The sequence below is a fragment of the Amphibalanus amphitrite genome, unplaced genomic scaffold (assembly GCF_019059575.1).
Source record: "Amphibalanus amphitrite isolate SeventyFive unplaced genomic scaffold, NRLGWU_Aamphi_draft 000020F_arrow, whole genome shotgun sequence".
Lineage (NCBI taxonomy): Eukaryota > Metazoa > Arthropoda > Thecostraca > Balanomorpha > Balanidae > Amphibalanus > Amphibalanus amphitrite.
In genome coordinates, this window is record NW_024881516.1 from 1,461,978 (window position 1) to 1,478,067 (window position 16,090).

General features: G+C 50.5%; 1 protein-coding gene across 1 annotated transcript; it reads right to left on the minus strand.

Annotated features, from left to right (window-relative positions):
• Nucleotides 1-2,410: 2,410 nt before the first annotated feature.
• LOC122390476 (MFS-type transporter clz9-like) lies at nt 2,411-4,755 on the minus strand. The gene is made up of 2 exons (XM_043383473.1): nt 4,444-4,755; nt 2,411-4,123 (listed from the first exon to the last, which is right to left on the minus strand). The coding sequence occupies exon 2, from the start codon at nt 4,106-4,108 to the stop codon at nt 2,579-2,581; it is 1,530 nt and encodes a 509-aa protein (XP_043239408.1). The 5' UTR covers nt 4,109-4,123; nt 4,444-4,755; the 3' UTR covers nt 2,411-2,578.
• Nucleotides 4,756-16,090: the final 11,335 nt, after the last annotated feature.

Here is a 16,090-nt window from a genome sequence, read left to right on the forward strand (position 1 = left end):
AGTGACCCTGTGTTTCTCCTCATAAGAGAGATCGGACGTCTGGAGCCGACCTCGCACCCTCAGAAGACCCTCAGCGAGAAACGGTGTCAGCGCTCTGTTTGGGGACCCATTGCTGGTCCCATTGCAGACCCAGCTGCCACAGACCCTGAAACAGGCACCTCGCTACCATTACAAACGAGGTCAGAAACCCCAGAGGATCAAAAAGTCGCGCAATGAAGCTCAACACCACACGCTTGGTGGGTACCACGTCATCAGGTATAACCACATCGGCAAATGTGAATACATCGTCACTCGGAATCCACTTATACCCTTAAACCTTCACACTGGTGCCCTCGCTACTCTCGGATGCAGCGTTGTCGAATACAACTGGGCTGTTTGAGGAACACTTTGAGAGCACCATGCCTGCATCAGCCATGAGAGACTGAGCCTCAGCCAGCAACGCTCTCGCGTCCTCCTCAGCGTCCGCACCTGAGATGAAATAATCAACATAGAAGTTGTTCTGCATTTCAATGTCTGCGTGTGACTGATCGTACTTTGACAGATGGTGTCTGATGGTAGCATTCAACAAGAAGGGGATACTGGCCACACTAAAGGTCACCCTCACAAACGTCATCATCCGGACTCCGCCATCACACTCCCACAGAAACCTGTGAACATCACGGTCCTCCCTTCTCAGCTGTAGCTGTAGGAAGGCCTTCATGATGTCAGCAGTGACAGCAAAATGCCAACTCCTAAACCTCAGCAGAACCTTGACTAGGTCAGGAATGAGGCATGGTCCCGTCTCCACAGTCATTCACAGAGACGCCATTGGGACCTGGAGCACTGGCATCAAAGACTGGTCGGATTTTGGTAGACACACTCGATTCCTTCACCACAGGGTGGTGCGGCAGATAAAACATTGGATGGTGACTCACAATCTCGTCATCAGGGACTTCCTCAATGACACCAGCCTGCTCCATCTCAGTCAGAGCAGCACAATACCTTTCCTTCAGAGTGGGATCACGCTCTAACCTGCGGGACAGTCCCGTCAAACGACTCTCAGCAGAGGACCTGTTGTCCATGAGCTGCCGACAACACTTCTCCTTTCGGGGCAAGCCCACCTCATACCTGCCCTCCTCACTGCAGAAGTGAACAGACAAGTTCAAGTCCTCCATCACCTTGGTTCTGGAAGGTTCCTCCTCAGAGTGAATACCGACACCCTCCAAGCTCCAGAGGTTGCGCATAGTGTCCTCATGGAGGTCACCCAGTGTCAGCAGCTGACATGCTGCATCACCATCTGAGACACCAGGTGCACGGGAGGTCATTCCTGACACAATCCAACCAAACACGGTGTCCTGAGCCACCACAGCCCCCTCACTGTTGTAATGGGTTCTCCGCTTCTCTCATCTCTCATATCTCTGGACTGACACTTGGGTGCATCTTGATAATATATTCAAAACGGTAGCGTTCATGGTTTATCCACACTAAAGTGCCGCAACAACCCGTGCAGCCTTCACTCTCCACCCGTCTACTCACAATCCCGCGCAAAAAGCCACGCGCGCTGCTCGAAGGCCTCAATGGCGCTCAAGCGACAATCAAAACGTTTCGGGACGTTTCGTAGGCGCGAGCCGTCAAATTCCACTCACATTCAACTCGCAACAATACTCCCGCCCGCCGAAGCTTCCGTCCCGGAAACTACAGGAAGGTGCAAAACGTACAAAACAAAAACAAACGAGGTAACCCGCGGAGGATCAACATGACCAGGCGACCACACAAAGAAACACGGGGTGGCAGCGCCCACGAGAAAGAAAGGAGAAATCAGCGGGTAACTATTGGTGCGGAGGGGTGACGTGAGGCGGCTTCTGTGGGATGGGTCCAACTGAGCTTCAACAACCAAACCATTTACAGAAGTGCATACAGACGACATTTCGGGCCCTAAAATATCGCGTATATGCAGTAATGTAAAATAGCAAACCACTTTACCAGGCTAGGGACCCGCGACAGAGCCGCATGACGACAACAGCATCCTCACCGTACACAGAGCCAAAATAGGTTCAGGCTCTACAGCTATTCAACCTATACAACTACATTAGGGTAGTGAGCCTAAAATGAGTATAGTTTTACATTATCAGTTAAATATATTCAAAACTAGAAAGGGTGTGAATAATGGCTATATGGGACATTGACATTACGTGTTCTGACTACGACGTCCTATGTGGCACAACGGTGTCAGACGAGCGGTTGTTCTGTAATAATTGCATCTTCTGACCAATGTCGGCTATACTCATTTTTTGCTCCTTCGCAAAAAATGAGTACAGTTGTTTCAACGCTCTATTGTGCCTAATCTGCTGGATTTGCGACGCTGAAATTCGCCTGGAACGTGGATATGAAATCGGTTTTGCTAACAATATAAGTATTGAAATGTAAAAAAAATCAAGAAAATGTATTACCGGTCGTTTCAATTTATTAAGACACATAGATGACTTGAGCAGACAACAACAAACACAACCGACAATGGCCACAACACCAACCACGGTCACAGTGGCGTGGCGAACGGGCACCGCCACATTTCCAAAAGCCTGCGTGAGCTTTACCCCCTCTACTTCGATCGAGTCGTCAGTTTGGTCACTTTTCGCTTCGCGGATGGCTTCTCGATCTTGTGCGACGAAGACCGCTTCTTTCCCTTCTCTTCGCGTTTCTTGGAGAGTTTCCTGTCCTGCTGTGACGACGGAGACTTCTTCCCTTTCTCTGCGCGCTTCGCCGCCTCCAGCTCGAGCCTCTGCAGAGAAGACTCTGACGTCAAGACCTCGCCGCTCTTGTTTTGAACTCGGCTGCGGCGTTTCGTCTTGTTGGCCAGGGCCGCCTTCGTCTCACTTGACTGTTCCGGACTGAGAACACTGAGCACAGCATCCTGGAGCGCCTCATCAGGTGACGGGATGTCATCACGTGACGTGCTCCCGGGTCCCACCATCCGGCTGCGAACCTTCTCAGCGTCGACTGGGAACAGACCCGAGCCGCGGAATCCGGCCACGGCGTGGACCGGATCCAGTTCCTTCCACAGCTGGGAGATGAGAGTCGGGAACACCGACTTGTCGACAGCGACGAGTCGTGACTCACGCTGCCACCGCTTCAGGATTTGCGCCCAGGCGACCTTGACCGGCTTGAACACGGCGACGTCGAGAGGCTGGATGGCGTGACTGGTGTGTGGCGGAAGACATACCACCGTGATGTTGTTGTCCTTCGCAAGCGCTGCTGTCCGATACGTCATGTGGGATCCGTGACCGTCATAGACGAGCACTGTGGGCTGACCATCATGCTTCTTGGTGATCTCTGGGACGAAGATGGTCTGGAACCAGCTCTCGAATATGTTGCCCTCCATCCAGCCTGACGGTGTCGTCCCATAGGCCGTTCCTGGCGGTCCGCCACGCATCCACGAGTCAAAGGGCTCACGTTTGGCCTTGTAGACGACGAAGGGTGGGAAGTAGTTTCCAGTGGCGTTCACGCAGAAGAGGACGCTGTATGTCGCCTTACCACAGCTGGCCGTCTTCAGGTAGGCGTCACGGGACTTGCTGGGGACGATGACCCTTGTCGAGCGCGGATCGGTCGAGAGTCCCGTCTCATCGAGGTTGTAGATGTTGTCCGGCTTGTCCTCGAGTCCCAGGTCGACGAGCACCCCGTTGTACATGGAGAAGAAGGCGCCAACCACTTCCTCTGTCAGAGACTTGGCACGAGTGATGGTGAGGATCTCCGGTTTGCGCGACGCGAGGACACCGGCGTGACGAGCCTTGAAACGTGACAGCCAGAAGCGGGTGGGCCTGTTGTCCTTCCACTGCGTCTCTCTGCCGAGGTTGTTCAGGAACTGCTGGACCAGATCGCAGATGTCACTGGTGTCCAGTGGAAATGCTTGGCGGGCGAGGTAAGCGAGGATTTCCACCAGCTTGTCCTCTTCGGTCCTCGTCAGCACCGTCGGTCGCCCAGAGCCAGTGGAGCCGGTGACGTTGATGCCGAAGATGTGACGGCGGAGCGTCTCGTACGGCACGCCGGTGTCCTTGGCTGCCTTGTAGACGGTGAATCCATCCGCGACGAGCTTCTTCGCTCTGCCCAGATCTTCCTCCGTGTATTTCGGCATGACGATTGGTGCCACCTGACAAAAAAGAGGTCATTGTTTAATAATTCGTGCCAGGAATGTGCGCGTTTACACCAGTGCTTTTGAATCAATGACGACGATACTCGGCAGGCAGAGGCCCGCAGCTCAGGTCGGCAGGTCCTTCAGCAGGTCCCGTATGACCAAACATTACCCAATATATCAAGAGTTCTGAGGGCATACTAAATTGCGAACCGCTACAAACCAGAATGATTACCTGATATATGTAATTTTTTTTTTAAGTTGAAATCAGATTGTAAGCAATACACAACAAATTATCACTGAAGGAGAATCCAAGACTAATGCCATTCAAAACTCACCAGTTTTTGCCGTATGCCAGCAGGACACGCGCACGAGACGACGATCAGTGCAAAAAGGACGCGAAAAGCTCAGCCGACCCTCGGAGTCACCTCTGTCGCCGGAAACGCCTCCTGATTGGTCGAGCCGGTGCTGGTCACGTGACAGGTCACAGTGCCATTTCCGGTGACTCCCGATTGGTGGAGAGGGCACTGGTGGTCGCAGATCACATGACGTCACATCCGGTTGTACGGTATTTCGCCAAAATGGCCAGGAGTAGATAAAGCAATTAATGTCACCGCTTAACTATAAAAAAATAAAATAATAATAAAAAATAAAGGAAAATGAAAAAGAAAAAAAAAAGATCGGTGACTGAAGCTCAAGCAAATGAGAATCGACCGAAACGAGTTCCAACGCTTACCGTATCGCGCTTACAAATACGCTGCAGCGTCAGTCATTGTGGCCATCGAAGATGGCCGGTAGATCGTAATCATAACCAAAATAATCCCGGAAATGTCTTTGGGGGCGATATTTAGCAGGCGGTGGAGTAGCCATGCTCAAATTCACACTTTTCATACTATACTCATTTTTTGCAACACTTTGTGGAACTATACTCATTTTATAGAAATTTACAAATGCTAAAATTTTTGCATTACGCTTTCGAATTTTCGATTATTTTTTACGGCTGCCAGCAAGCTCAGTGCATGAGACAAACAGCTGAAAAGGTAAAATTATTTCAGCAGTGCACATATTTTCACCAGGCTTCACTTTTTAGCATGTACTTTTTGTGACATTTTTGAAAAAAGCATTCAATCATTTTTCAGACCAAAGTCGCTTGACATTTGGCGATGGACGTATTTGCAACTGTTGCAGTAGACCTTCGGACGCACTGTGTATTTTTTTCTTATTTTTGTTCAAAATAACTTTGGCGTAATGCACATTTTCCAAAACTATACTCATTTTTTGCGTATACTCATTTTAGGCTCACTACCCTAGCTAATACAATCACTAAGAACACTACAGCATAGCACACACTAACCAACTACAAAATCTGAAAGCTTGGGAGGTGCCCGGCAAATGCGTCCTGAACGCGTGCGAATCTCACACAAAGGCTCACGATCTGCCTCGATGTCGGGCCGCCCTGGGCTTCCATCAGTGCGCGGGTCGGCCCGCCCTGGGTCCCGATCAGTGGATGTCCCGGGCCGCCCTGGGTCCCGGTGTGTCTGTGTCCCGGGCCGCCCTGGGTCCCGGTCTGTGTGTGTCCCAGGCCGCCCTGGGTCCCGGTCTGTGTGTGTCCCGGGCCGCCCTGGGTCCCGGTGTGTTTGTGTGCCGGGCCGCCCTGGGTCCCGGTCTGTGTGTATCCCGGGCCGCCCTGGGTCCCGGTGTGTTTGTGTCCCGGGCCGCCCTGGGTCCCGGTCGGTGTGCTCTGTAGCTCCCTCATGGTTCCAGCCGGACTCGTCACCTACAGTGCGTCGGTCCTGGGTACGACTAGCGCTTTGGCCGCACCTGGGCTGGTCCCAACCCCCTACCGAGTGGGGAACGACGGGTCGTTTCCGTGCATCAGTCACTGGACTGGCCTGTGTTGGCGCGGACGGCCTGGGTGCCGTCTTGAGAGAGGTAGGAGCAGCCCGGCACGGCTTGAGCCGGCTGTGATGCACTGTCAAGGTGGCTGAGCCTCCTTCCTTTACAATGGAATATGTCCAGTTGCGGAGCTTCTTGGCGATACGGTATGGGCCCTCCCAGTGGAAGGCCAGTTTTCGCACTTCGCCGCCTGCCACGGCGCGCCGTCTCAGCCACACACGAATCAGAGTTATATACAAATTCCTCATGCCCCTCAACGATCCCATATTGTTGGTTGGCACTGTTCCCACATTTTGGCAAAGACACAGCTGCTGGCATGATCACCTCACTCCCAGCTGGTATGAAAACAGTCTCTGTCACTGCCACTCTGCTGACTCGACAAAGCGGTGAGACTGCACTGAAGGTACACCTTTGAGCTTCAATTTCCGGCCAAGTAGAGACATCTCACTGTTCTTAAAGTCTATAACAGCACCTGCGGCTGCCAGAATGTCTGCTCCCAACAGGCAAGGTTCACAAAGAGCACTGGCCACGTATACACAGATCTGTTGTCGGAAGTCACCGATGCTCACCTCAATCACTGCTCTGCCCAAAATACTGGCACACTGCGCATTGTCTGCCAAATGCACTGGTTTTCCCACTGGCAGGATGTGGGTTCCCTCAGGCAAAATGTCTTTACCCACAACAGTGACGTCTGCCCCTGTGTCCACCAGAGCAGTTACCCCTAGTTAACCCAGCTTTACATCCACATACCTAGCTGGAGATGCTGAGGTTACTGAAGTTACTGCTGCTGCTGTGCGGGCAGTGAGGTCGGCGGCTCCACCAGAGTCGACTGTGGTCCGGTTGGTTGCTGGGGCGCCTGATTTGGTAGCTGCTGTGGCCACTGATGCGGCCACTCCAGCCACACTTCCCACTCACGGGCATCACTTCCACAAAACTTTTCCAGCATTGGTCCACCAGCATCTGCCAACTTGATCTTTCAACCTCTCAATTAATCACAAATTCACCCAAGTACCTTCATTCAGGCTATTTTTGAATGCATTTTAAAAGAGATAAAACGCAAAAATTACCCAACGTTTCGCATTTATTGCTTAGTCATGGGTGTTAGAGTGCGATTGTGACACTTTGAATACACCAGTATAACGCCTTTTGGGGCGACTAACGGAGCGAGCGAGAGGGTGGGCCTTGCACGTGCTAAATTTCGAGGGGGCACCTCCAACTGACTTGTGCACAGCACCTTACTAATCGGTCTCTAGCGATGTGCCAAATTTGAGCACAATCGGCCCAGCCGTTCTCGAGTTCTGGAAGCGGCACCCTGCACGTGCGCACGTGCAAAATGGGTCCCAACTGACTTGTGCACGGCACCCTACTAACTGGTCCCTAACCGTGTGCCAAATTTGAGCGCCATCGGTCCAGCCGTTCTCGAGATCTGAAAACGACCCCTGCACGTGCGCACGTGCAGCAGCACCCCAACTCTGGCACATGGATATGCAGTGCCTAGTGGGTGCCTACCTACATGCCAACTTTCAGCGCAATCGGCCAAGTAGTTACCGAAATATTGCAACAATTACAAAACTGTCACCTCTTCGTTTTGCACGTGGCACGTGCATAAGGGGTCACCCACATGCATCGGGAATAGTCCAATACTTGGTAGAAGGAATGAAGCTACCCTACAAAAATTACCGCGTGTAAATCGGTCAAGTGGTTGCTGAGATATAAGCCTCGCAAAAGCGTCCGCACGGCCGGCCGGCCGGCCGGCCGCCCGGCCGCTCATACTCAGAAATTTCCGTTAATCTAAGGAAAGACTCCGCTCGCTTCGCTCGCTCCGTAATCATATGAAAATTGCATCTGAATCACACACTTTTTGGAGGAGAGGTCTTTTTCTGGGATGAATCGCTTTTCTTCAAATGATGAGAAACTCCTGTGCGCTTGCTCTTTTATTGCTCCATTTAGGGCGAAGCTTGCTTGGCGCTGAGTTCGTAAGGACTTGTTCTTCCTTGCAAGGACTTGTCAGAGTAACCATTTTGTCTACGGTCGTGTGGCACTCAAAGTTCGGAACTATCAGATAATCAACGGGCTGAGAAGCACTCAGGATGGCGTACTTGTTGCGAAGCAAGCCGATGACGCGTGCGACATGAATTCTGACGTTCGCGATCCGCCGAGTCTGTTCGACCTCTACCCCGCTGAGCTGCTTCTTTCCACGCGTGAAGGCCGGAATGCGCACCATGGCGCAAAATAGCCCTACCGACTCCTGTATATCGAAGCCTCTGTCTGCCAGGATGACATCCCCAGGAACAAGGTTGTCCAAAAGGCCACCCATTTCAGTCAGATATTTGTCGCTGGCACGGCCTCCCCATCCTTCAGATATATAGGATACCGTGCCTAGCAGAGTTATACCGATTAGGAACTTAACTGTATTGTGATGTTTGTAGGATGAGTACGTTTGACCGCGGGCCAAGGGGTTCAGGGGACGGTCAATGAAAATCTCAAAACAATCTATGATAACGACAGCCTGAGGGCAGTAGGCCCGGAAACACATGGGCATCGTTTTCCTCAGAGCATTTCTGTCAGGCCAAATGATGAGGGGCTTCAAACGCCAATAAAGCACGTTAAGGACCAGAAGAAACTTTCTCGACACTGTCGCGACAGAAACTCGAAATCGAACAAACAGATCCTGGGTGGGCAAATTGAGTCTCAACTTCATGAGTGTGAGCAGCAGTTGTTGGAATGGTGACAGCACGCAACGAGTGGATGATTGCAAACACTGGGAAACAAAGCATAACGTGTCATGAGAACATGCCATGTTGGGAGACCTGTGTAAAAAGCTACTTTTTCATCATTCTCATGGAATGCATCCTCATCAAGTGATGATTCTTTGAGCTTCTCCTGTAGATCTTGCACCTCTGCACGCAATGCTGTGTTGTCCCTTAAAACATTCGCCACATCAACCATGGTTAGCTCTGTCCCTGTTCCCACACCGTTTTCAACCTCCTCAACTTCAACCACCACATTTTCACCTGCTTCACCATTCCTTTGACATGCCTGATCAACACCTGCTGATGTAGATGGACCTTCACTGTCAGTAGGTGGTGAGCGAAGTCTCTTCCTGGATGCTGCCCTCTTGTATCTTTCAGAAGCTGTGCTAGATAATGATCCATAGACATGCCCCATGTTCAGTGAGGGTGCCCAGTCTGGGTTGCAGGTATCAAACAGTGCAGATGGCTTTCCTGAAATAGAGAATAGCAGTTGTCAGAGATTGCAGATACTGTTTTGGGTTTAGCAGCTTGCAGAATGTATGTGGGTGGGCTGGGTGGTTGCTCACTTAACAGATTTAGGGGAACGATATGACACTTATTTAACAGACATGCCAGTGCAAAATGGGATAGGTAGGGTAAGGTGCCTAATTAGCGACCCCCTTAATTTGAACCGTCATTGTTCACGCTCTGTGGGTGCCACTGTGTTACTGGCTTGATTTTCGGAGAGATCGTTCATTTTTCTATTAAAATATAGTCATTTTCTGCCCCAATATTCACTAACGTATTTGTTGTGAACATTTTGGCAAACCATTGCAAAAAAACGCTACTGGGGAACTCTTCCCGATTAGCGACCGGGGAGGGTCGCTAATAAGTATGGGTTGCCCCATATTAAAAAAGGCAAAAAATGCGACGCCTGAAAAGATGAAATATGATCTCAAAAAGGTAACCTATACGCAAAGCACTCCATTACTCGAACAGGAACGTTTATCCAACACATTTACGTAAGTAAAAACTGATCATGTGATGCACCGAAGGCGAAAAGAAGGCGGAAACCCAAATTTTGCGGGCTATCTTGTATGATATTCGAGGTCCGCGCTGAATTCGGCACCCATGCAGTCGGTGACGACATTTGGCATCCCCTGCCACACATTGCAAGCTTCAGCAACACCTCATTTTCATTTCTCTCGTTTCCCCTTTCTTTCCCTTCTTGAGCTTTTTGCGACCATGTCAGGCGGAAATAGGAACTATGAGTTGCGACACATTTTTAACCGCCATGCTGTGCACAGTTGAGCGATTCACTATGGGAAAACGGCAATCAATTAAAAAAGGAATGTCGATTCAGAATAAAAAAAAGGTGCATCATCCTAATGTGCATCGCTTTTCATCAGAGAGGGCCCAAACACACGTTTTGGATAAGAAACTCGTCATTTTTATTTAAACTCACCTGAAACGTCCCACTAGAAACATCGACGACTGGAAAATAATTTAATTTGATAACCAAAGTATGGCTGACCTTTTGACGATGTTTTTACCCCGTTTTCTCCTGCCAGTTTTTCTGTAGGGAGGTAGGTCGCAAATCGGAAAGGATCGCTAATTAGGCACCTTACCCTATTTAGCTTGATGAAAAGAGATATCTGAACTCTGACTTTATTTTAAATGTATTCTTTAAAAAAAAAACTGAATAAAAATTTAGTGCTCCAGTAACCAACATTTGACACTGGCAATTTGAATAACTATGAATGCGGATTCAATGGATCATGTTGGTATGGCTGACAGATACCAAATCAGGCCAAAGTGCCATAGAATGCCTGCTATATACAGTCCAGTCATCACACAAGAAACTCTGGGGATCCAGTATATGTGAAGATGAAGTCCAAGTTGAAGGTTGTAGGTTGTTAGGATGTAGGTTAGTAGGTTGTAGGTTGATAGGTTGTAGGGATGTAGGTTTTAGGTTAGTAGACTGTACAGTAGGTTAGTAGGCAACCTTAGGTCAGGTTAGATTGTTTTTGATCTATTTAGACTTCATTTTCACATTTCCGATACTCCTCACAAGTCAGACGGCTGATGGGCATCAAGAGTCACAAGCATCCTGGTGTATTACAGGGGCTTCAAGATCAACAGGAAATAGTTCACTTTTAACATGGAGTTTTGAACTGGAATAGCAGTGTTGTACCTCGAGCTGAGACTAGCACAAATCAGAAGCTTTTACGGCCCAACGATTACCCTAGACGAAGATATGCCATTTCTTGTTCTGAAAAGACTGCCTTGCAGAGGAATGCCTGCCTTGCGGAGGAATGCAGCCACGTCATCGTCAGCCAATCAGCATGTTGCTTACAGCCAATGGGTTTGTCCTACGCAATATGATTGGTCAACGCGTGCTAAGCTTTCGCGTAAACAATATTTCATATAGAACTAGGTGTCCAGCATTACGCGCAGCGTAATAAATCAATTTTCATTAAAATCGGCCCAGTAGCGGCCGAGTTATGGCCAGAATAAATTTGGCTTCTCCTCCTGGCCGGCGGTGCTCTGTTCCGGTATTCATTGCCAAAGGTCAGTGACCTTCCGGCTCTGATTTCGCTCAGTTTTGCAAGCGAAGAAACTGAGCCTAAGGCGCGTGCCGTCTGCTCGGCGCCGGCCGCGGCCCAAAAGCCCGCAAAGATGCGCCCGCCACGTGCACACCGCTGCACGCACCCCCTCGAAAAGTTGATACGACAAACAGATGCACGCGTCCGACTTGCGTCGAAAATTTCACCCCCGTAGCCCGCACCGTCGCCTCGCAACAGCCCGCCAAGCGTGACTGACGCGTCACATACATACATACGGACATTTTGATTTTTATATATGTAACTAGGTGTCCAGCATTACGCGCAGCGTAAAGAGGGACAGCATTACGCGCAGCGTAATAAATCAATTTTCATTAAAATCGGCCAAGTAGCGGCCGAGTTATGGCCAGAATAAATTTGGCGTCTCCTCCTGGCCGGCGGTGCCCTGCGCCGGTATTCATTGCCAAAGGTCAGTGACCTTCCGGCTTTAATTTCACTCAGTTTTGCAGCGAAGAAACTGAGCCTGAGGCGCGTGCCGTCTGCTCGAAACCGGCCGCGGCCCAAAATGCCGCAAAGATGCGCCCGCCACGTGCAAACCGGCGAGCGCACCCCCACCAAAATTTAATACGACAAACAGATGCACGCGTCCGACTTGCGCCCAAAATTTCACCCCCGTAGCCCGCACCGTTCCGGAGCAATAGCCCGCCAAGCGTGACTGACGCGTTACATACATACATACATACATACGTACAGACGTTTTGATTTTTATATATGTGACTAGGTGTCCAGCATTACGCGCAGCGTAATGAATCAATTTTCAATAAAATCGGCCCAGTAGCGGCCGAGTTATTGCCAGAATAAATTTGGCGTCTCCTCCTGGCCGGCGGTGCTCTGTTCCGGTATTCATTGCCAAAGGTCAATGACCCCCAGCGATGTTTCCGCTCATGGTTTTGCAAGCGAAGAAACTAAGCCTAAGGCGCGTGCCGTCTGATCGGCGCCGGCCGCGGCCAAAATATCGCAAAGATGCGCCCGCCACGTGCACACCGCTGCACGCACCCCCTCGAAAAGTTGATACGACAAACAGATGCACGCGTCCGACTTGTGTCGGGAATTTCACCCCCGTAGCCCGCACCGTTCCGGAGCAATAGCCCGCCAAACGTGACTGACGCGTTACATACATACATACATACATATGTACAGACATTTTGATTTTTATATATGTAACTAGGTGCCGAGCATTACGCGCAGCGTAATGAATCAATTTTCATTAAAATCGGCCCAGTAGCGGCCGAGTTATTGCCAGAATAAATTTGGTGACTCCTCTTGGCCGGCGGTGCTCTGTTCCGGTATTCATTGCCAAAGGTCGGTGTCAGTGACCTTCCGGCTCTGATTTCACCCAGTTCTGCAAGCGAAGAAACTGAGCCTAAGGCGCGTGCCGTCTGCTCGAAGCCGGCCGCGGCCCAAAATGCGGCAAAGATGCGCCCGCCACGTGCACACCGTCGAGCGCACCCCCACCAAAATTTAATACAACAAACAGATGCACGCGTCCGACTTATGTCCAAAATTCCACCCCCGTAGCCCGCACCGTTCCGGAACAATAGCCCGCCAAGCGTGACTGACGCGTTACATACATACATACATACATACGTACAGACGTTTTGATTTTTATATAAGTGACTAGGTGTCCAGCATTACGCGCAGCGTAATGAATCAATTTTCATTAAAGTCGGCCCAGTAGCGGCCGAGTCATGGCCAGAATAAATTTGGCGTCTCCTCCTGGCCGGCGGTGCTCTGTTCCGGTATTCATTGCCAAAGGTCAGTGACCTGCCGGCTCTGATTTCCCTCAGTTTTGCAGCGAACAATCTGAGCCTAAGGCGCGTGCCGTCTGCTCGGCGCCGGCCGCGGCCCAAAATTCCGCAAAGATGCGCCCGCCACGTGCAAGCCACCGAACCCACCCCCACCAAAATTTAATACAACAAACAGATGCACGCGTCTGACTTAAGTCCAAAATTTCACCCCCGTAGCCCGCACCGTTCCGGAGCAATAGCCCGCCAAGCGTGACTGACGCGTTACATACATACATACATACGTACAGACGTTTTGATTTCTATATATGTGACTAGAGGGACAGCATTACGCGCAGCGTAACAAATCAATTTTCATGAAAATCGGTCCAGTCTGTACCGGCTGAGTTATTGCCAGAATAAATTTGGCGTCTCCTCTTGGCCGGCGGTGCCCTGTTCCGGTATTCATTGCCAAAGGTCAACGACCTGCCGGCTCTGATTTTGCTCAGTTTGGCAAGCGAACAATCTGAGCCTAGGGCACGTGCTCTCTGATCGGCGACGGCCGCGGCACAAAATGCCGCAAAGATGCACCCGCCACGTGCAAACCGCCGAGCCCACCCCCACCAAAATTAAATACGACAAATGGTTGCACGCGCCCGACCCGGCGCCAAAGTTTCACCCCCGCAACACGCACCGTTCCGGAACAACAGCCCACCAAAGGGAACTGACGCGTTACATACATACATACATACGTACAGACGTTTTGATTTTTATAAGAGTAAACTAGAGGGACAACATTACGCGCAGCGTAATAAATCAATTTTCATTAAAATCGGCCCAGTAACGGGCGAGTTATTGCCAGAATAAATTTGGCGTCTCCTCTTGGCCGGCGGTCCCCTGTTCCGGTATTCATTGCCAAAGGTCAGTGACCTGCCGGCTCTGATTTTGCTCAGTTTGGCAAGCGAAGAAACTGAGCCTACGGCACGTGCTCACTGCTCGGCGCCGGCCGCGGCCCAAAATGCCGCAAAGATGCGCCCGCCACGTGCAAACCGTCGAAGCCACCCCCACCAAAATTTAATACGACAAATGGTTGCACGCGCCCGACCCGGCACCAAAGTTTTAACCCCCTAGCCCCCACCGTCGCCGCGCAACAGCCCGCCAAAGGGAACTGACGCGTTACATACATACATACATACAGACGTTTTGATTTTTATATATGTAACTAGAGGGACAGCATTACGCGCAGCGTAATAAATCAATTTTCATTAAAATCGGCCAAGTAGCGGCCGAGTTATTGCAAGAATAAATTTGGCGTCTCCTCCTTGCCGGCGGTGCGATGTTCCGGTATTCATTGCCAAAGGTCAATGACCCCCAGCGATGTTTCCGCTCATGGTTTTGCAAGCGAAGAAACTGAGCCTAAGGCGCGTGCTCTCTGATCGGCGCCGGCCGCGGCCTAAAATGCTGCAAAGATGCGCCCGCCACGTGCAAACCGCCGAGCGCACCCCCACCAAAATTTAATACGACAAATGGTTGCACGCGTCCGACTCGGCCCGAAAATTTCACCCCCGCAACCCGCACCGTCTCCGCGCAACAGCCCGCCAAAGGGAACTGACGCGTTACATACATACATACATACGTACAGACGTTTTGATTTTTATATAAGTGACTAGAGGGACAGCATTACGCGCAGCGTAATAAATCAATTTTCATTAAAATCGGCCCGGTAGCGGCCGAGTTATGGCCAGAATAAATTTGGCGTCTCCTCCTGGCCGGCGGTGCTCTGTTCCGGTATTCGTTGCCAAAGGTCAACGACCTCCGGCTCTGATTTCCCTCAGTTTTGAAAGCGAAGAAACTGAGCCTAAGGCGCGTGCCGTCTGATCGGCGCCGGCCGCGGCCCAAATCCCGCAAAGATGCGCCCGCCACGTGCAAACCGCCGAGCGCACCCCCACCAAAATTTAATACGACAAATGGTTGCACGCGCCCGACTCGGCGCCAAAATTTCATCCCCGCAACACGCACCGTCGCCGCGCAACAGCCCGCCAAAGGGAACTGACGCGTTACATACATACAGACATTTTGATTTTTATATATGTAACTAGAGGGACAGCATTACGCGCAGCGTAAAGAGGGACAGCATTACGTGCAGCGTAATTAATCAAGTTTCAATAAAATCGGCCCAGTAGCGGCCGAGTTATGGCCAGAATAAATTCGGCGCCTCCTCCTGGCCGGCGGTGCTCTGTTCCGGTATTCATTGCCAAAGGTCAGTGACCTTCCGGCTCTGATTTCACCCAGTTTTGCAAGCGAAGAAACTGAGGCTAATGCGCGTGCTCTCTGATCGGCGCCGGCCGCGGCCCAAAATGCGGCAAAGATGCACCCGCCACGTGCAAACCATCGAACCCACCCCCACCAAAATTTAATACGACAAATGCGCCCGCCTCGGGAATGGTTGCACGCACCCGACTCGGCCCGAAAATTTCACCCCCGCAACACATACAGTCGCCTCGCAACAGCCCGCCAAAGGGAACTGACGCGTTACATACATACAGACGTTTTGATTTTTATATATGTAATATAGTTCTTCCTATATTAAAATATAGAAAATAATCCTTCTTACAAAAAGGTTTTATTTTATTTTCTGATCATTTCGAGCATAAAAAATCATAAATCCACAGCAAAATACTACTTTCATGCTAGTGGACTATTTCCCTTTAAAGGGACAGTATCACCATTTTGATGAAATTTGACATTGCATAGGCCCCACCTTTCTGGTCCGGGAACTGAAGACCGATCCTCGAAGCTCCACACCGTTATCCCGCTATCGCCGCTCAAAGTACGAAAGGTGTACTACACTTTGAATCGTGCTTCACTATCTTCACTGTTTAAATGTTTGCGCCGTTTTGAATTGACCGCCAGTAATAAAACTTTTACCCTGGTCATTTCATCAAATTTTATAAAGCCAAAACGTTTTTCGCACTTATTCATCACCGTTAAATTCATTAAATAGTCGTA